The 22,628-nt window shown below is 39.9% G+C and overlaps 1 protein-coding gene across 3 annotated transcripts in view; it reads right to left on the bottom strand.

Moving 5' to 3' along the window:
- LOC106878452 (uncharacterized) overlaps positions 1-22,628 on the bottom strand; it is a 51,016-nt gene that overhangs the window by 17,283 nt on the left and 11,105 nt on the right. For all 3 annotated transcript variants that reach the window (XM_089344691.1, XM_089344690.1, XM_089344692.1), the window contains 10 exons: positions 20,772-20,940; positions 18,778-18,902; positions 16,426-16,501; positions 14,270-14,469; positions 12,785-12,952; positions 11,330-11,585; positions 7,216-7,331; positions 4,506-4,602; positions 2,417-2,617; positions 707-788 (listed from right to left, as the gene is read on the bottom strand). In XM_089344691.1, coding sequence (XP_089200817.1) covers positions 707-788; positions 2,417-2,617; positions 4,506-4,602; positions 7,216-7,331; positions 11,330-11,585; positions 12,785-12,952; positions 14,270-14,469; positions 16,426-16,501; positions 18,778-18,902; positions 20,772-20,940 — 1,490 coding nt within the window. The remainder of the gene's footprint in view (positions 1-706; positions 789-2,416; positions 2,618-4,505; positions 4,603-7,215; positions 7,332-11,329; positions 11,586-12,784; positions 12,953-14,269; positions 14,470-16,425; positions 16,502-18,777; positions 18,903-20,771; positions 20,941-22,628) is intronic.

The following is a 22,628-nucleotide window of genomic DNA, read 5'->3' as shown; positions in this document are numbered from 1 at the left end:
TTTTATATACATTTATATACGCATGTATTTTTATGTACATTTATATTTTTTACATATATTTATATTTCGTATATCTTAAATTTTAATTTAATTATAATTCAAAATATTACTGTGTCACATTAAACATATATCTTTCGGAAATTTGGATATTGATTTCCTGTGAATATTATTAATAATTTTATTAATTTTATTAATAATATAAAAACACACACACACACACACACACACACACATATATATATATATATATATATATATATATATATATATATATATGTGTGTGTGTGTGTGTGTATGTATATATATATATATATACCTGTATGCATATATGTATGTATATATCTATGTGTGCGTAACTTTGTGTCTGGGTTTGTCCCCCAACCATTGCTTGACAACTGGTAACTTAGCATCCCCGTAACTTAGCAGTTTGGCAAAAGAGTGTGATAAAATAACTATCAGGCTTTAAAAAAACAGGTCCTGGGATCGATTTGTCTGACTTGAAAAGAAACCTTCAAAGGTAGTGTGCTCCAGTATGGTCACAGTCAAATGACTGAAACAAGCAAAAGAATAAAGGAACACATGAAAACCAACAAGAGCAGGGAGAGGAAGAGATGGCCCAGAGTGAAGGACAATGGAGAAAGGTTGTGAAAGGCCTATGCCCTGGAATGACGGAAGGATTTACTATAAATTCTTAATATTTACTCACAAAATGCTCTTCAGCGTGTTGAAACATGATCTCAGGAATGCTGTTTCTTTGCCCGTCGATGCTGAACTGTCCTCCCTTGTTCCTGAAAGTAATATTGGAAGTAGGAGTAAGGGTCATGATGTCTGCGGTGGGGCAGGAGGGAACCCTAACCCTAACCCTTTTGTTACCATATTTCAGTTGAAAATAGAATGCTTTTTGTTTCAGTTAATTTCAAAAAAATAATGAAAATTTTTGTATCGTATATAAACCCTCAAGGTCCATGCACATCTGTCGGCAGCCGATTCCGCAGTGTGCTGAAACCATCCCCAGTTCCAGCAACAAACACCAAAGATCATCTAGAATGAACTCATCATGAATTATACCCCCATAAATCCAGTTACATGATACTGGCATCTATTACCACAGCTACTTCTACCACCTCCACCACCACCACCACCACCAATGATAACAATAATAAAGGTGATGATAATTGAAATGCAAAAATCCCCGGGAAATGTTGTTTACAGCATTTCTAAATAGCCCAACAGTTACTGTTTTGGGCCAGGGTCTTTTGACATGTTCAACAAACTGTGACGCCTAAACCAAACACCAATCACCTTAAGTAATTTCATGAAACCACACACTGATTGGTCAGAATACAGTTTGTAAAAACATTCTGGAGCCTATAAAATGTATTTAAGGCACACAGTTTAGTCATCTCACTACAGTTGTATATTGTAGAACATAACAGTCACCACTACTACATGAACCTGAAGATTGCATAGCTTAATGCATGAAAGCACTAGTGCAGTCAGAACGGACATTTAGTATTCTATCGTTTCATTATCTTATATTATTATAAGATTGTAAGTAAAACGTGAAAATCAGACAAAGTTGGAATTCCTTTGTTTAATACACACACACACACACACACACACACACACACACACACATAATACTCTTTTACTTGTTTCAGTCATTTGACTGCGGCCATGCTGGAGCACCGCCTTTAGTCGAGCAAATCGACCCCAGGACTTATTCTTCGTAAGCCTAGTACTTATTCTATCGAAATCTTTTGCCGAACCGCTAAGTTACGGTGATGTAAACACACCAGCATCGGTTGTCAGGCGATGTTGTGTGGACAAACACAGACACACACACACACACACACACACATGTATATATACATATATATGACAGGCTTCTTTCAGTTTCCGTCTACCAAATCCACTCACAAGGCTTTGGCCGGCTCGAGGCTATAGTAGAAGACACTTGCCCAAGGTGCCACGCAGTGGGAATGAACCCGGAACCATGTGGTTGGTAAGCTAGCTACTTACCACACATATAATATATATATGTATAATGCATATACATGTGTGTGTGTGTGTGCATTTATGTATGTATATATCTGTGTATGTGTGTGTGTGTATGTTTGTGTTTATGTTGTATTTGTCCCCACTACCACGACTTGACCAACAAGTGATTAGTTTATGTCCCCATAGCTTAGCAGTTCAGTAAAATGAACTGATTCAATAAGTGCCAGACTTAAATAATAAACTAAGTCGTGTGAACGGGGCAGAGTGTTATTTTTTTTTTCAACTAAACCCAACAAGGCAGCGCCCCAATATGGCCACAGTCCAATGACCGAAACAGCTAAAAGATAGAAGATAACATGTATTGAATGACGATGGAAAAGACACAAAAAAAAGTACATCAGGATTTTTAACTTACCCCATGATTTGTCAGTGAGGTTACATATGCTGTACATGATAAGCACGAGGTATCCTGTGGGGAGGCAGAGAAGGTACCAGACGCCGTTGAGTAGGTTTGTTATCTCTTGGAGGTGACACAGTGAGGACAACAGGAATATTGCGATCAGAGCGAAAAGATAAATGTCACTGATGGAGACGGGTGGTATGCCAGAGTCTGGATCTGGAAGAGTGAAGAAGACTCATAGTAGAAGAGGGGGAAAAGTGGAGGGAGGGTGAGGAAGAAAGGGTAGGGAAGAGAGGGAGGGAAAGAAGGACGAGGAAGAGAGGGAGTAAAAGAACAGTAGTGAATGAGGGAGGGTGGAGAAGTATGATGGTGAAGAAGAGAGAGTGGAGGGAGGGTGAAGAAGAGAGAGTGGAGGGAGGGTGAAGAAGAGAGAGTGGAGGGAGGGTGAAGAAGAGAGAGTGGAGGGAGGGTGAAGAAGAGAGAGTGGAGGGAGGGTGAAGAAGAGAGAGTGGAGGGAGGGTGAGGAAGAAATGGTAGGGAAGAGAGAGAGTGGAATTTGAACTCAGAACATAAAAAGTCAGAAGAAATACTACCAAGCATTTTGTCCTATGTGCTAATGATTCTGCTAGTTCGCATAATTCTATATTTTGGTCTTTGATTTTGGCACAAGGCCAGCAATTTTAGGGGAGGAACAAGTCGATTAGACTGATCCCCAGTGTACAACTGGTACTTATTTTATCTCCCTCAAAAGGATGAAAGGCAAAGTCAACCACAGCGGAGTTTAAGCTCAGAATGTTAAGACAGAGGAAATGCCTCTAAGAATACTGCCTGCTGTGCTAAGGATTCTGCGAGCTCACTGCCTTTTTAATTCCATATAACAGAAAAGACAAAATGTTCACAACCAGCCCACATGGAAAGAAGGCAGTGAAGATACAATCAGCACATTTAATATAAGGAGACGAGGTGGCCGAGTTCCTATGTAAAGGAATCTATGCTTGAATCTAAAAAGATATGATAACATCTCTATGTTGGCACTCCGTCGCTTACGACATCGAGGGTTCCAATTGATCCAATCAACGGAACAGCCTGCTCGTGAGATTAACGTGCAAGTGGCTGAGCATTCCACAGACACGTGTACCCTTAACGTAGTTCTCAGGGGAGATTCAGCGTGACACATAGTGTGACAAGGCTGACCCTTTAAATTACAGGCACAACAGAAACAAGAAGTAAGAGTGAGAGAAAGTTGTGGTGAAAGAGTACAGCAGGGTCCGCCACCACCCCCTGCCGGAGCCTCGTGGAGCTTTTAGGTGTTTTCGCTCAATAAACACTCACAATGCCCGGTCTGGGAATCGAAACCGCGATCCTATGACCGTGAGTCCGCTGCCCTAACCACTGGGCCATTGTGCCTCCATGTAATACATACATACATATATATTTACATATATATGCATATAAGAAGGGATGAACACTAGATGGACATCCAATATGCTAGAAACAGGTCATCAACAACTCAACCACAAAAGAAAAGCCATGTTCTCCAGAAAAAATTCAGCAAATATTTACATACATATATATATATATATATATATATTATATACATACATACATATATATATATATATATATATATATATATATATATATATATATATATATAGTGCCCCTGGACTGGCTTGTGCGGGTGGCACATAAAAGACACCATTTTGAGCGTGGCCGTTGCCAGTATCGCCTGACTGGCCTTCGTGCAGGTGACACGTAAAAGCACCCACTACACTCTCTGAGTGGTTGGCGTTAGGAAGGGCATCCAGCTGTAGAAACTCTGCCAAATTTAGATTGGAGCCTGGTGCAGCCATCCAGTTTCACCAGTCCTCAGTCAAGTCGTTCAACCCATGCTAGCATGGAAAGCGGACGTTAAACGATGATGATGATGATGATGATATATATATATATATATATATATATATATATATATATATATATTATATACATACATATATATATATATATATATATATATATATATATATATATATATATATATATATATATATATATATATATATATATATATATACTAATATGTGTATATATCTTTTAATATTACCGTAACTTTTGTTGAGGTCATCTACAACTTGTACTATTGTTCCTATGGTAACTACTGTCATGATGATGGCATAGATGAAAGTGAAGATTTTGGCAACCTGAAAAAAGGATGGAGACAAAGAGTTATTAGACAGACAGAAAGACAGATGGCTAATTACACACACACACACACACACACACACACACACACACACACACACACACACACACACACACACACACATATATATATATATATATATATATATATTTATATAATAAATGTGTATATGCATATATACGTACATATAGGTACATACCTACATCTACCTGTATATATAGATGCATATCTGGGTACAGGACATTGAAAAAAAACGCGAACAAAATGATAAACAGAGTACAGAAAACACACAGGCCACATAGAGAACATTTCCTTCATCAGCTGCCTGCCATCATTCTAAAACTAAGTGTTTCGAAGAGTTAGGGCAGGACGCATCGTTAGAATGGCTCTTCCCACGGACCACAAATTAAATTTGTACCATGGAAGAATGTAGTGGCAGACGGAAAACAAGACAGGAAAATGAAACAGTGAAAATAAACAAAAAAGGCTATACAACCAGTTGTGAAAAAATATGTGTATACTATATATATATATATATACATATATATATATATAGACACCCAGGCCTATTCCCCATTTTTTTAGGAGGGGGTAGCCACAACAAGACATGCAGCAGGTGTTCCATTCATTTCCCAGCTCAAAGAGGCAAGCCCCATTCTATGCTTGGGTCAAGGCATAGAATGCAACCCCTAATATCAGCAGCCTATGCTGGTTTACCCCTGACACATCATGCTGGTTCCATACCCCTTTGAACACCATCAAATTCACTCATCCATCCACAAACACTCTCCAAGCTTTCCTGTCATTTATAAACTCACTTGCCTCTCTCTCACTCCAACACCTCTAACCACCACCAAAGCTTTCCTCACTCCATCCATCCATCCACATCTTTCTCCTCATCATCAAACTCCCTATCTCTCTCCTCTTCACCTCATTTGTACTACACCCGTGCACATTCCATGATCCTAGTACCAGCAATCTTTTCAGGTTGTGCACCAGCTTGACCATGGTCCAATGACTGAAAGATAAAATTTAGGCTCTGTAGTAAGAAGCTTGCTTCCCAACCACATGGTTCTGAGTTCAGTCCCACTGCATGGCACCTTGGGTAAGCATTTTCTTCTCTAGCCTCAAGCAGACCAAAGCCTTCCTAATGTATTTGATAGACAGAAACCGAAAGAAACTGAGCGAAAGTCGGCAGAAACGTTAGCACGTCGGGTGAAATGCTTAGCGTTATTTCGTCTGCCATGACGTTCTGAGTTCAAATTCCGCCGAGGTCGACTTTGCCTCTCATTCTTTTGGGGTTGATAAATTAAGTACCAGTTATGCACTGGGGCCGATGTAACCAACTTAATCCCTTTGTCTGTCTTTGTTTGTCCCCCCTATGTTTAGCCCCCTGGGGGCAATAAAGAAATAGGAAACTGAAAGAAGCCCATCATATGCATATATATATGTGTGTGTGTGTGTGTGTAGGTGTGCCTGCCTTTGTCACTCACTAATACTTGACAACCACTGTTGATGTGTTTATATCTTTGTGACATAAGATATGACAGAATAAGTACAGGCTTTAAAATAAAAGTACTGGGGTCGATTTGTTTGACTAAAATTCTTCAAGGTGGTGCCCCAGTATGGCCGCAGTCTAATGACTGAAACAAGTACAAGAATAAAAGAATATATGTACACACACTCCACACATATCTGATGTTAACAGATGTGATCTATAATCTACAATAAAATGCAAATAAATTTCCATGTGCAAAGGTTACTTCTTAAATTTAATACGCTATTAACTTCTTAACTTAAAATATGTAGATGTGTTCATGTCAATAAATCATTTATGTATTTATGTGTATGTCTTATTATATATATATATATATATATATATATATATATATATATATATATATATATTGGGTCATCCCATAAATAATGGAGTTTTTTAAATTGCATGAACTAAAAGTCAGAGGATGATGGGATAAACTACCTGCATCATCTTGCTATAAAAGCAGGTAGTAATTTTACCTTGCCCTTATTCTTAGTGCAAGTTTTGAAGAGTGCAGTTCGATTCTAACAGTTATATTTTCAAAGCTGTAATGGAAGTGACAAAGGAGCATATTCAACATATTTTGCTTTATGAGTTCAATAAAGGCAACAACGAAATGGAAAGTGTGAAGAATATTAATGTGGTATATGGGGATCAGACAATAAGTGTAAGCCAGTGTCAACGGTGGTTTCAGAAATTCTAAGCTGGAAACTACAGCCTAGAAGATGAGCCTTATCCTGGAAGCTCTGTAAAGCACAACAAGGATCTCTTGCAAACCCTAGTGGGACAAAATCCCATCGCAACTGTTAAAGAACTAGCAGAGTAGCTTGGATTTGGTCATTCAACCATTCATCGTCACCTACGTGCCATCAGAAAAGTCAGAAAATTGGGTCAATCGTTTCCTCACAAACTTTCCAAGTCTAATCGCGTGCAGAGAGTGAATGTGTGCTCTTCTTTGCTGTCACATCTCATGAATGAACCCTTTTTGGACAGAATAGTAAACGATGATGATGATGATGATGATGACAAATTTTAAAATGAAGAACACCTAACCTATAACAGAGAACATACCTTCAGCTGGAAATCGCCAGAAGCACCAAGACAGATGATGATGAAGATAGCACTGCAAACATATTGGATTATGATGCTGTATGATGGAGATATTGACCAACCATATTGGAGACCACCTGCAACAAGAAACAAATAACATGACTACAAGAACAAAATCTGTTTAGTGGGTGCAGACCCAGGACCGAAAATTATTTACAAACAAGGTTGATATTCTCAGTCTTAATATCAAAACAAACACATAAGGTGGCCAAGTCGGCCGAATCGTTAGCATGCCAGGTAAAATGCTTAGCAGTATTCCATCGATCTTTATGTTCTGAGATCAACTGCTGCCAAGATTGAATTTATCTTTCATCCTCTTCGATTTGATACCAGTTGAACACTGGAGTCGATGTAATTAACTTAATCCTTCCCCTGAACTTGCTGGCCTTGTGCCAAAATTTGAAATCGATATCAAAACAAACACAGGTATAATAATAAAAAAAAGGTATCGAAGGGGCAATGCATACTTTGCACGCACACAAGGATAAAATAAATTAAACTCGGACGAATTCATTTTTCAAGAAAATTACATCAAGAGTTATTTCCCTTGCTTATTGCTTATGCATATGTAACAAACAAAACAAAAAAATCATTTTGATTCACGACTCTGCCAGTTTTGAAGATAATCAAACCAAAATAATGAGTTTGAGACGCTCCCCCAATGAGTATTTCTGCCAAATTTGGCGAAAATCCGTTCAGCCATTTTCCAGTAATTTTGCAAACACAGACAAACAGACAAAAACAATTGACTACAATACCCTGCATTCACTTACACACAGAGTAATCTCTCTCTCTTCGCCCTTTTAAAGCCTAGCCAGGCTCATGGGCCCGGTTTCCCAGTTTCTATGGTGCATGTGTTCCCCCCCCCCCCCGCCCCCAGCTGGACGGGATGCCAGCCATCACAGCATTACTCAAGAAACAGAAAGAAAGAGTGAGAGAAAGTTGGGGGCGGAAGAGTGCAGCAGGGGTCGCCACCATCCCCTGCTGGAGCCTCATGGAGCTTTTAGGTGTTTTCACTCAATAAACACACACAAATCCCTGTCTGGGAATCGAAACCGCGATCCTCCAACCGCGAGTCCGCTGCCCTAACCACTGGGCCATTGCGCCTCCACACACAGAGTAATAATAGTTTCAAATTTTGGCACAAGGCCAGCAATTTCAAGGAAGGGGATAAGTCAATTACATCGACTCCAGTGCTAAGAACTTGTACTTATTTTATCAACCCCAAAAGGATGATAGACTCAGTCAACCTCGACAGAATTTGAACTCAAAATGTTGTTGTTGTTGTTTTTTTTGTTGGCACTCCGTCGCTTACGACGTCGACGGTTCCAGTTGATCGGATCAATGGAACAGCCTGCTCATGAAATTAACGTGCAAGTGGCTGAGCACTCCACATACACGCGTACCCTTAATGTGGTTCTCGGGGATATTCAGCATAACACACTGTGACAAGGCTGACCCCTTTGAATTACAGGCACAACAGAAACAGGAAGTAAGAGTGAGAGAAAGTTGTGGTGAAAGAGTACAGCAGGGTTCGCCACCATTCCCTGCCGGGGCTTCGTGGAGCTTTTAGGTGTTTTTTCGCTCAATAAACACTCACAACGCTGCCCTAACCACTGGGCCATTGCATCTCCACACTCAAAATGTTAAGACAGACAAAATACCACAAAGCATTTTACCTGGTGCAGTAACAATCCTGCCATCTCACTACCTTCACATTATTCTGTCAAATATAATCCTTATTTATTCACATTGTTTTGGATTAACCCTGTATTATCTTGCAGCTTCAAAATTTCAATGATGTGAATGTATATTTTTAGAATGAGATTGTAGGGTAGGGTTGAGAAGTCAGAACTATCTGGTTCAAGAATAAAACAAATCGAATATTGGCTAAAGGGTTAAACACAAGTATCATCATCATCATCATCATCATTTAACATCCGCCTTCCATGCTGGCATGGGTGAATAATTATTATAATATTTGTACATCAATCATATCGGATAGATTCAATAAATGGAAAAGTAATGTTTGGAATCAATCCAAAAATGTTTCTATGCTCATTGCTCGTTTGTTTTGGTGAATTTTCCAGAAGGATGTTCAAAGTGTTTTCATTGTCCCACCGAAATTTTAGGAGTTGCGCTTGTACCCACTGCACCTCCTTTTCCTGAGCCCGTAATAAGTGAATAAAAACATTAGCGGATTTCATTTGATTTGATTGATTGATTGATTGAATGACTGATTGGTTGACAGGCAAACAAACTGACAGACAGACAGCTAGATAGATAGATAGATAGATAGATAGAGAGAGAGAGAGACGGACGGACAGACAAACAGATAGATCAAGAGAGAAAGAAATAGAGACAGACAGACAGACAAATAGACAGAGACAGGCAAACTGACAGACAGACAGACAGACAGAGAGGTAGATAGGGAGAGAGTGAGACAAAGAGACAGACAGACAAATAGGCACAAGACACAGAGTGAGAACCAGACAAATAGGCAGACAGATAGATAGATAGCTGGAAAGATAAATAGATAGATAGATAGATAACACAGACAGACAGATAGATAGATTGAAGGGGTAGCCATGTATCTTGTTGGGTAGCCATGTATCTTGTCGGGTAGCCATGTATCTTGTCGGGTGGCCATGTATCTTGTCGGGTGGCCATGTATCTTTTCGGGTGGCCATGTATCTTGTCGGGTGGCCATGTATCTTGTCGGGTGGCCATGTATCTTGTCGGGTGGCCATGTATCTTGTCGGGTGGCCATGTATCTTGTCGGGTGGCCATGTATCTTGTCGGGTGGCCATGTATCTTGTCGGGTGGCCATGTATCTTGTCGGGTGGCCATGTATCTTGTCGGGTGGCCATGTATCTTGTCGGGTGGCCATGTATCTTGTCGGGTGGCCATGTATCTTGTCGGGTGGCCATGTATCTTGTCGGGTGGCCATGTATCTTGTCGGGTGGCCATGTATCTTGTCGGGTGGCCATGTATCTTGTCGGGTGGCCATGTATCTTGTCGGGTGGCCATGTATCTTGTCGGGTGGCCATGTATCTTGTCGGGTGGCCATGTATCTTGTCGGGTGGCCATGTATCTTGTCGGGTGGCCATGTATCTTGTCGGGTGGCCATGTATCTTGTCGGGTGGCCATGTATCTTGTCGGGTGGCCATGTATCTTGTCGGGTGGCCATGTATCTTGTCGGGTGGCCATGTATCTTGTCGGGTGGCCATGTATCTTGTCGGGTGGCCATGTATCTTGTCGGGTGGCCATGTATCTTGTCGGGTGGCCATGTATCCCCTCTACAGTAAGTCACCTGTTCTTGCCTTAGCCTCTTAGCACCTGGCATAAAGCCACACCCCTCTCCTTAACATTCCTCACCGACTTGATCATGGGGTCTCTTCTCTTGTTTTGTTTTTTTTTCTGTCATGCAAGTTACTTGAGAATGTCATTAGTGTCAGTGGAACATAAAAAGCACCAAGGACACAGTCTAAGGGGCTTGGCAGGAAGAAGAGCATCCAACTGCAGAAGCAATGCCAGAGAGGATGCAGGAACTCAGCACCGCCCCCTGTGGCTTGCTGGATCCTGTGAAACTGTCCAACCCATATCAGCTTGGTGAACGGACGTTAAATGATGATGATGAGGAGGAGGAGGAGAGACAGAGGCAGAAAGAGAGAGAAGCAAATACAAAGCAACAGCGATAAGGGTGCAGAGAATTAGAGAGACAGAATGATATCCACACACACACACACATACACATGCACAAACACACACATACACACACACACACACACAAATACAGACACACACATACACATAGACATACACACACAGACATGCACACACACAGACATAAACACAAACACGTAGACACACACACATACACACAAACACACACACATACACATATACAAGCACACACACAGAGGCATACACACACACATACACAAACACATACATACACATGTAAACACACACACACACACGTACACACATGAAAACACACACATGCAAACACACACTTACACTCACACACACACAAATATTAAATTATATACAAGTCCATCGTCTCCCTTACCTGAGACAACCAGAATAACAGTCGCTGGGCCTATGACTGTGGCCAGAAGCAAGACGAATTGATAGATGATGAAGAAAACAGAGATGTGTCTGTTGAATTTCATCATAAGTCGACTTTCTTTGACGACCAGGATCAAGTTGGCTATGGTTGACACAATCCAACGACGGCGCTGTTTGAAGAACTCGTCAAAGCCGTCGGGACAGTGAGTGCTGTTGGTGGCAACAGCACAGTAGTCAATTCGCCACCCATTCTGCAACTGAAACAGAAGAAAACAAGCAATGGTGAAGATGTTGAAGAGATAACAGCAAAATGATGAAGCAGGATATTTGTATGTAGAATGTGTGAGCCAGCAGCTGGAGTAAAGCTGTGAGTGACTTTATGCCAATCAGTGACCATTTTCTGGATGTAGTCTAGGATATCTGTGTGTATAACAACAGCTGTAGCACTGTTGCCGATGAGGATGCAATCCTGTTGTCAGCTCCACCTGACCTTTGTAGAACATCAATATTCATTAGGGATGGTAGCATTGTCAGGCTCTGAAGAGATGGGCCAGCTGTTGGCTTCTGAACTCTGCTATTGTTAAAGATGTACCTTTGTCAATGTAGATCCAAACACACACACACACACACACAAACACACACATACACATTGTCTTGGGTATGACTTTAAACTGCATCCAGTAGTGGGACTCTGGTTTGAGAGTTCCACAGTTTGAAGAGTAAGGAACCACCTCTTAGCCATTATTGTTCCCAGATCTACTTGGTCTTCCAAGATCTTCCCAGAGTAGTAGCACTTGTCAGGGTCCCAACTGGGAGTGACAGACCACTAGCTGTTCTCACAGCATCCTTCTAGGAGATGGAAACCTGCAGTTTCACATGATTTCCGGTCATCTCACTCAGGCCGTGTCACTTAGTACAAATCACAAAGACTAAGTACTCATGCTGTTCAAACATCACTGCAATCCAATACAGATGTCTCTTTAGGGCAACTTCATTCGTCATTTCTTCCACTGAAAGTCCTTATGGTGATAGAAGAGACAATGTGTGCTGACCCAAGCAGCTGGAATTACACAGTAAATTATAACTTTCGTCTGTCCCCTATATTTTGAACCGTTCAGAGCTGCAACAGAACTGAATAGTCATCTTGGGAGTCATGGATGGAAAGTTAGAAATGCCATTGACAATGAGAAAGCACAAGAAGTTGGCTATCATCAATAAAGATGGAGCAATCAACATATTCCATTCCATATCGGCTACCTCTGATGAGCGCAAGGTTATATAATCGGATTGTTACCTAACACTCTGTTAAAACCCTAGTGCGAAACCATTTGGTAAGATAGGTCATAATGGATATATAATACTGTAAACTTCCGATAATATATACATATATGTATGAACAAAAATTAATGTTTTGGCCTGAGACACAGCTAAGAATAAACTCAAAGATTCCACTTACCATTAATGTACAAAACCATCTATCTTCTCCCATGTCTTTGATGAGGAAATCAAAAGCCTCATTGACTGTAGTGGAATATGTTGGTAACACGTCCATAATGGCATCACATCTGTACACACTGAAACAACCAGGACTGCAGAGAACGGAACCTAGAATGTCTTCAGCAGACTTTTTATCAAAGAGAATTGACAAAAATTTACAAAAGAAATATATAATTAAAACAATATAAATAAAACTTTTTAATTGATATTTATTATCTTATTATGGCAGAATTGTTAGCACACCAGGCAAAATGCTTAGCAGCATTTTGTCTGTCTTTATGTTCTGAGTTCAAATTCTGCCATAGTCAACTTCACTTTTGCGGTTGATAAAAATAAGAAGCAGTTGAACACTGGGGGTCGATAAAATAAGTACCTGTTGAACACCGGTGTCAATGTAATCAACTTAACCCTACCCCCAAAATTGATGTCCTTTTGCCGAAATTTGAAATCAATATCTATTGCCATATTTTCCAGCATAAAAGTAAAATTTTTCAGATGAAAATTTGGTGTCAAAAAAGGAAGGTCAACTTCTACACCAAAACAGCTTTGGAGAGACAAAAATTCCGTGTGAAATCCAACAGGATTTGGAAAGACAGGGATGATGTTTTAATGTTTGCACTGCATGCCATGTTGATTTGTATGCTGAGAGATACATTTTTCTCTTTCATTCTTTTACTTGTTTCAGTCATTTGACTGCAGCCATGCTGGAGCACCGCCTTTAGTCAAACAAATCAACCCCAGCACTTATTCTTTGTGTACCTAGTACTTATTCTATCAGCCTCTTTTGCTGAGCTGCTTAGTTACACACCAACATTGGTTGTCAAGCGATGGTTGGTGGGGACAAACAAAGACACACACACATATGTACGATGGGCTTCTTTCACTTTCCGTCAACCAAATCCACTCACAAGGCTTTGGTCGGCCTGAGGCTATAATAGAAGACACTTGCCCAAGGTACCACACAGGCGGGTTGGTACCAAATGGGTTGATAAGAATTACTTTTGACAGAGAAATCTGAATGCTAAAGGGTTACACTGGCCATATCAAGCACAAATATTTTATCCCTTTTATGATCAAACTGGTTAGATCCAGCTTCTTACATCTACCCTACAATGTCATTCTCAAAATAAACAATCTCATCTTTGAAATCACAAAGCTACAAGAAGATGCATAATTAATTCAAAACAATGTTAATAAATAACCATTACATTTGAGAGAGAGTTAATCTGAATGATAAGTTACACTGGCTCTATCTGTTCCAAATATTCCACCTGTTTTATAATCCAACTGGTCAGATACCAGGCTTAAAAGCTAGCAGACAAGCAGAATTGCTAGAGTGCCTGGAAAAAGGGCTTATTAATGTTATTGTTAGGATTGTTTAGGATATAAAGAAAAGAAAGACCAACAAACACTCATGTTCCTTCTGTACAATGTTTAAAGTTACCTTTTGAAACCAGTGACCAATGGCATACTCAAACTTCTGATACCAAATGAGGGGCCCAGAGCCAAGAGGGTGTGTTCTCGCACACACCGCTCCAACAGATTCATCGCGGGTCATCAGATCAAGGAGAGCTTCCACTGAGTCAGGGGTGAAAAATACATCAGCATCTGTGGTCAGGATGAAACCCTCAGAATTCTCTGAAACTACAAGTGAAATGATATTATTATTATTATTGAGTGAGAGAGCAGTGCATGCCATCAAAGTGACACTGGGGTAAAATATACGTAGCCCAATATACCCATCATGATTACCCGTCTGATAAGGGTACACCAGGCACATACATCACAACCATGTGTACGCAACATGGTGATCTCATATCAAGATTAACAGTGCATGACCTCGCAGGTGGGGCCCAGTTAGAATTTTCTTCAGGTCGAGTAGCCCATCCCGCTCAAAAGGTCCCTGAATAAGGTTTGTTTAAGGATGTTGAGCAAAACACCCATGTTTCCAAAGGTGAATTGTTCAAACCCCAAAGAATTCCTCTCAACACATGACTATGATGCTCCCCCACTACTTCTGCTCCTGATCAGAGATGCACATATCGTCAGCCACCAAGGGACATGCTCAACTGGTTAAGGGCAAACAACTGACAAGCAAATCTGTGGTATTAAGCAGAATATTTGCTGTGGCCCATCTTTTATACCAAGACAAAACAATATACATGATAACACTTCCAATCAGTTATGATCAGAAGCCATGAAAGCCACTGCATCAGGGCATTTATTATTATTATTATTATTATTATTCATTGTTTAATGTCCATCTTCCATGCCTGCATGGGTAGAACAGTTGACAGGAGCTGGCCAGGTAGAAAACTACTTTAGGCTACTGCATCTGATTTGGCAGGGATTTTATGGCTGGATGCCCTTCCTAATACCGACCACTCTACAGAGTAGACTTAGTGCTTCTTACTAGCACAGACGAGGTTTGTTTTGGCATGATTTTTACAGCTGGATGCCCTTCCAAATGCCAGCCACTTTACAGTGTGGACTGGATGCTTTTTACATGGCACCAGCATTGGCATGGTCACCAAGTAACTCACATGACAAGGAAGTTTAAGGGCCATTTGAGGAGGGGAATTGTGTCAGGTGATGAAAGGTTAGAGTGTGACAGAGAAACAGAGAGGCAGAAACAGGTGTGATGAAGTAAAAGAGATACTTGGTTGCCTAGCGAGAAGGAAAAGCAAGAGAAGGAGTGATCAAGAATGAGGGTAGAAACAGGTGTGCTGTTGTAGACGAGAATCATTAAAATGATTTTATTCTTTATTCTAAATAAAGAATATATATATGTGTGTGTAGAGAGAGAGAGACAGACAGACAGAGTTACAAGTACATACATACAGTGGCGGACTGGCCAGGTTGTCAGCTTGCCCAATCGCAAGTGGGCCCCTGCATCATTAGAATCCATATATGGGGGCCCATGTCAGTATCTAAGGGGCCCATCCCCTCAAGTTTGAGAACTCTTTATTCACTCCTGGAAGAATGCATTAATTATTTCAGCCTGGCTGTGTTTGTAGACAGTTGAAAAGAATACTTTTAACAAAAAAAAAAAATTAAACGATAGCATTGTAGTTGTGGGTGGGCCCCCTTAGTCTCGTGGCAACCAATATTTTTAGACCCAATCCGCCAATGCATTCTCTTTTACTCTTTTACTCTTTTATTTGTTTCAGTTTTTTGACTGTGGCCATGCTGGAGCACCGCCTTTAGTCGAGCAAATCGACCCCAGGACTTATTCTTTGGAAGCCTAGTACTTATTCTATCGGTCTCTTTTGCCGAACCGCTAAGTTACGGGGACATAAACACACCAGCATCGGTTGTCAAGACATACAAACACATACACACATACATATATATATACATATATACGACAGGCTTCTTTCAGTTTCTGTCTACCAAATCCACTCACAAGGTTTTGGTCGGCCCGAGGCTATAGTAGAAGACACTTGCCCAAGATGCCACGCAGTGGGAATGAACCCGGAACCATGTGGTTGGTAAGCAAGCTACTTACCACACAGCCACTCTTACGCCTATGACATGTATATTTTAAGTAAATTACAACTCCAACAACAGAACAGAAGTGCTACATGAGCTTGACTTTACCATGTTGTTCTTTCAGCAGGTAATCCAGAGCATACGACATATACATTACTTGGCTCCATCGTTTCTTATTCTTCACCTATAGAGAAATAAATAAATAAATAAATAAAATAAACAGGCAGATAGATAGACAAACATATATATCTACACACACAATCACACACACAAACACACACACATGCTACATATATATATATATACCTTATTTGTGGGTTAACAAGGTAACTAATGGCTTCATGTGAAGAGTTCTTCACATGAAACTATCGATGGCTTGTTAACCTACAAATAAAGAATATTTATCTACCAATATAGTGTTGAGCAGTCATTTCACTGTTCAATATATGTGTGTGTGAATATATATATATATATATATATATATATATATATATATATGTGTGTGTGTGTGTATGTGTGTATATATATGTATATATATATATATATATGTACATATATATGTGTGTATATATATATATATATATAGGCGCAGGAGTGGCTGTGTGGTAAGTAGCTTGCTTACCAACCACATGGTTCCGGGTTCAGTCCCACTGCGTGGCACCTTGGGTAAGTGTCTTCTACTATAGCCTCGGGCCAACCAAAGCCTTGTGAGTGGATTTGGTAGATGGAAACTGAAAGAAGCCCGTCGTATATATGTAGTTGGGAAGCAAGCCTCTTACCACACACCCACGCTGGCACCCAGGTAAATGTTTTGACATAAGACAAAATCCTTATCAAAAAGCAAGCATTTTCTACCATGCATTAGGTTCTCTGTACTGTTATTCTATCTGTGTTATTGTAGTCCATAGCAATGGATATGTTATCAGTGGCATCACTAAATAGCAAAATTAGCTATTATCTAGCTTCAAGAGCCTCCTATAGTAAGGACTTAGACACTGAGAGATAGAATTGTCTGGAGATACGCTTACTATCAATGTCATTCAGTCAGGTAAAATAGCAAGCTAACAGAATTGTTAGCATGGTGGACAAAAAGCTTAGAGGCATTTCGTCCATCTTTATGTTCTGAGTTCAAATTCCACAGAGATTGACTTTGCCTTTCAGACTTTCAAGGTCAATGAAATATGTACCAGTTGAGTACTGGGTCAATGTAATCAATTTGCCATGTCGCTCGAAATTGCTGGCCCTGTGCCAAAATCTGTTATCAGTATTTATTCAAAATAAGGTGGCAAGCCGACAGATTCGTTAGCTTGCTAAGCAAAATGCTTAGTAGCATTTTGTCTGTCTGCAAGTTCTGAGTTCAAATTCCACCGAGGTTGACTTTGCCTTTCATCCTTTTGGGTTAAATAAAATAAGCACCAATTCAGCCCTGGGGTTAATGTAATCAACAATCCCTGCCCCAAACTTGCTGGCCTTGTGCCAAAATTTGAAATCATTATCACTGGTGGTGAGCCAGCAGAATTGTTAGCACGCAAGACAAAAAGCTTAGCAGCATTTTGTCCATTTTTGCATTCTGAGTTCCACACACACACACACACACACACACACACACACGGTTTCTTTTAGTTTCTGTCGTTCAAATTCACTCACAAGACTTTGATCAGCCTGATGCCACAGCAGAAGACACTTGCTCAAGGTGCCACACAGTGAAACTGAAGCTGGAACACTGTGGCTGAAAAGCAAGCTTCTTACTACACATCCATGCCGGCAACTAAAAAAGTGGGCAGCAAGCCTCAACTGAGAACCAAACCCTAGACCTCTCAAATTCCGGCCGAGCCTGCTGTACCATTAAGCTAAGAGACCCCTGACATTTAGAGGAGTTTGTATCCAAGAAGAGTGGACAGACTCAGACATGTTGGTATCAAAAGGTTTAATCTTTCTTCCTGCTGTCTTTCCATCTTCTTTCCTTTCTTCTTTCTTTCTGAAATTTGCACTGAATTTTTTTACTGTTTACAAAATTAACTGAAAGTATTGTATTTCAAGAGGAATCTATATATATAGAAATGAGAATGTGTGTCTGTCTGTCTGTCTGTGTGAATCCCTAACCCGGGCAACGCCGGGTTTTTCTGCTAGTATGGTAATAAAGAAGTTTTATTGGGAAGTAATATAAACGTGTGGCTTCTGTGTTTGGTTTTGCTTTTGAGAGAAGAGTGCTCAATTGTATATTAAGTATCTACGTGTTACAAATTGTTGTAATAATAGTCTTGAATAAAAACAAAAGAACATTATCATAAAGTCTACTGAAGGAAAGAAAGAAATGGAGGAAGAAGAGAATGAGAAAGCATGAAGGACTGTAGAAAGAAATAAGGAAGGAAAGAAAGAAAGAAAGAAACAGAACAGAATAATAACCAGGCAAAAAGAAACTGGCTTTGGTGATGGCAGCCAATCTGATTCAACACAAACCTTCAAGTTGTCTTTGAGGTGGATACAGAATTTCATTCTGTTCTTACCCCCAGGAGCTGGTAAATTCCATTTCAGACATATTCCATATGGGGTCTTCAACTGTTTGCAGTTCTTGGGAGAAATATCTGAGAAAAATAGCAGAGAAAAATCTCAGACTGGCAATGTTCATAAGGTATAAATGCTTGTGTGCATGCATGCGTGTCTGCACGTTTGTGCACCTTTATATTCAAATATACAACCTACTATATATATAATTGACTACGGACCGAGACCTTTGGAAATGGGCTGTGCGTGAGAAGACCCGGCAAGCCAAGTAAGATCGTTGCCAGTGCCCCTGGACTGGTTCTTGTGCGGGTGGCACATGAGATGCACCATTTTGAGCGTGGCCGTTGCCAGTACCGCCTGACTGGCTCCTGTAGGATTTTCGAGCGAGATCGTTGCCAGTGCCCCTGGACTGGCTTGTGCGGGTGGCACATAAAAGACACCATTTCGAGCGTGGCCGTTTTCGTGCGGGTGACACGTAAAAGCACCCACTACACTCTCTGAGTGGTTGGCGTTAGGAAGGGCATCCAGCTGTAGAAACTCTGCCAAATCAGACAGGAGCCTGGTGTTGCCATCCGGTTTCACCAGTCCTCAGTCAAATCGTCCAACCCATGCTAGCATGGAAAGCGGACGTTAAACAATGATGATGATGATGATGATATATACACACACATGATAATAATGTTCATCTGTCATTGTCAACAACATCACCTGGACATGGGAAAAGAAAATGGATCAATGAAGCCAATGCAATGCTCGGAAAGTTCTGCCAAAACTTGACCATTGGTGGTCCACATGGTCCGAAGGCAAGGAGTTGGCTCTGGACCGGCTCAGCTCATGTCTTGTTTGTCCTCCTGTGAACTTATTCGATTCATAGGTGACACCTCTGTTGGTGCTGCTACGCTATGCTGTGAAGTCCTGTGCTTGCATTTTCCAGGTATCAAGGTTAATCTGAAAGCACTTCGGTGAGGCTTTAAGTGTATCCTTAAAAGTGATCTAAACTCAAACTAGAATTTCATGTTAATTCAATGTTCTAAATATCAGCTTAATTATGACAAAATTATTTAATGAAATTCTTCAGGAATGGCTGTGTGGTAAGAAGTTTGCTTCCCAACCACATTGTTCCAGGTTTAGTCCCACTGTATGGCACCTTGGACAAGTATCTTCTACCATAGCCTCAGGCTGTCCAAAGCCTTCTGAGTGAATTTGGTAGATGGAAACTGAAAGGAGCCTATTGTGTGTGTGTGTGTTTGTGTGTGCATGTGTATGTGTCTGTGTTTATTCCACACCACCGCTTGACAACCAATGTTGATGTGTTTACGTCACCATGATTTAGTGGTTCAGCAAAAAGAGACTGATAGAATAAATTCCAGGCTTAAAAAATATTTAAAGAAAGCACTGGAGTTGATTCATTCAACTAAAATTCTTCAAGATGGTGCCCCAACATGGCCGTGGGCAAATGTGCAAAACAAGTAAAAGAACTTGAAGTATATTTGCCACTTAAATGTGGCTAACCACTAAGGGTGAATGCTACTGTAGCTTGTAGCCCCAGGAGAACATCTCCTCCAGCTGGCTATTGACACACTTTCTGTGCCCTGTCCGTATTTGCAAAGGGAAGTCATCCTTCCCATCGTCGATCTGACGTGATACGCACGGACCTGGGTTTCTGTGTATTTAACTTTCGTCAGCATACAACAATCGCCGATCTTCGATGCGAAGGGGTCCCAATGCAAATACATATATCCTTTTTCCAGTGATGAAAATTCACTAATCTCGAAAAAGTGCAACCAAGCAATAATAAATCTCTTACTGTTTATACCTCGTTCAGAGATTTATTATTATAAGTAAAAGAACTATTTTTCCAAATTAATTGAAACAAAAGCAGAAATATGTTAACAAAAGGATAAATATTTCTTGGTTTCTTACATGAGTTTTGTTGATTTTGTACTTACCTAAAGTTGATGGTAGTAAGGAGAGCAACTGCAGAGCGAATTCTGTTGGCTTTGAACCTTTGACACCTCCATCAAAAAAGATGTGTGATTCGAAATGCCTGATGCTTTCAAACTGTGCCACTTTGACTCTGTTGATGGATTCCAGAAGTTGCTTCATTTCATAATCAGCCTTTTGTTTGATTTTTGTTTATTTTTGTAGTTGTGGCATTGTCGTTGTTATTGTTATTGTTGTTGTTGTAAGTAAAGCAAGATAGAGAAAATTTATGAGTTTTTTTGCTTTTTGAGGTGGCAGGGCATAATAATAATAATAATGATAATAATAATAATAATAATAATAACTATAATAATAATAATAATTATAATAATAACTATAATAGTGGCTGATGATATGTGCATCTTTGATCATGAGTAGAAGTAATGGGGGGGAGCATCATAGCCATGTATTGAGAGGAATTGTTTTGGGTTCAAATAATTCACCTCTGGAAACATGGGTGTTTCATTGAACATCCTTAAAAAACCCTTATTTGGGTGGGGCTTTTGAGTGGGATGGACTACATGACTTGAAGAAAATTCTAACTGGGCCCCTACCTGCGAGGTCATGCACTGTTTATCTCAATACAAGATCACCGTGTCATGCACATACGGTTGTGACGCATGTGCCAGGTGTACCCTTATCAGATGGGTAGTCATGATGGGTATATTGAGCATCATATTTTGGGCACCCCAGTCTCACTTTGATGGCATGCATTGCTCTCTCACTCAATAATAATAATATTGGTTTCAAATTTTGACACCAAGCCAGCAGACTAGTCGATTACATCGACCCTAGTGCATGATTGGTACTTATTTTATTGATCATTGAAAGGATGAAAAACAAAGTCGTCTTCAACAGAATTTGAACTGAGAACATAAAGACAGACAAAATGTTGCTAAGTATTTTCCCCATTGTGCTAACAATTCCTCCAGTTCAACACCTAATAATATGGTTGAAGGTAGATAGACATGTACATAGTTGGATAGACAGAGAAAGAGAGAGACAAAGACATACAGACACAGAGACAGGAGATAGACAGAGCGACAGATAGATAGATAGATAGATAGGTAGATAGATAGAGAGATAGCTAGCTAGCTAGATAGTCCGTTTTTAAGGAGTTGGCTCTGAGAGTTGCATTTCCTCGCATTCGGTAAAAATGTGCTTTATATAGTAGTCTGACCTTAGAGTCCCTCATGGCGTGAGGCGTTATTGTATAGTAATGGCCTTATATAAATATAGATAGAAAGACAGACAGACAGACAGACAGACAGACAGATAGATAGATAGATAGGTAGGTAGGTAGGTAAAAAAATATACATACATAGATCGATAGATACCATCAAAGGTAATAATTTTAAATAATTATTATCTTTGATGGTTTTTATTCCCATGCTGGCCACCTGATAAAATCGGTATTTAAATATCGATCACATCCTATTTATATAAATTTAGATAGATAGATAGATAGAAAGATAGACAGACAGACAGACAAAAAGACAGATATATATATATATATAGATAGATAGATAAATAGATAGATAGATATAGATAGATAGATAGATAGATAGGACAGACAAAAAGACAGATATATATATATATATATATATATATACACACATATATATATATAGATAGATAGATAAATAGATAGATACATTGATAGATAGGCAGACAAACAGACAGACTGACAGATAAACAGATAGATATATATATATATTTATAGATTAATAGATAGACAGGCAAACAGATACAGTTGTGGATGGATAAACACGAGAAAGCCACAACTAGAAAATATCTGTTTGATGAAGAATGACCAGGGGACT

Source organism: Octopus bimaculoides, chromosome 28, assembly GCF_046866305.1.
Source record: "Octopus bimaculoides isolate indiv1 chromosome 28, ASM4686630v1, whole genome shotgun sequence".
Taxonomy (NCBI): domain Eukaryota; kingdom Metazoa; phylum Mollusca; class Cephalopoda; order Octopoda; family Octopodidae; genus Octopus; species Octopus bimaculoides.
Note: the sequence above shows the minus strand (reverse complement) of the source record. Positions and strands in the feature narration are given on the sequence as shown.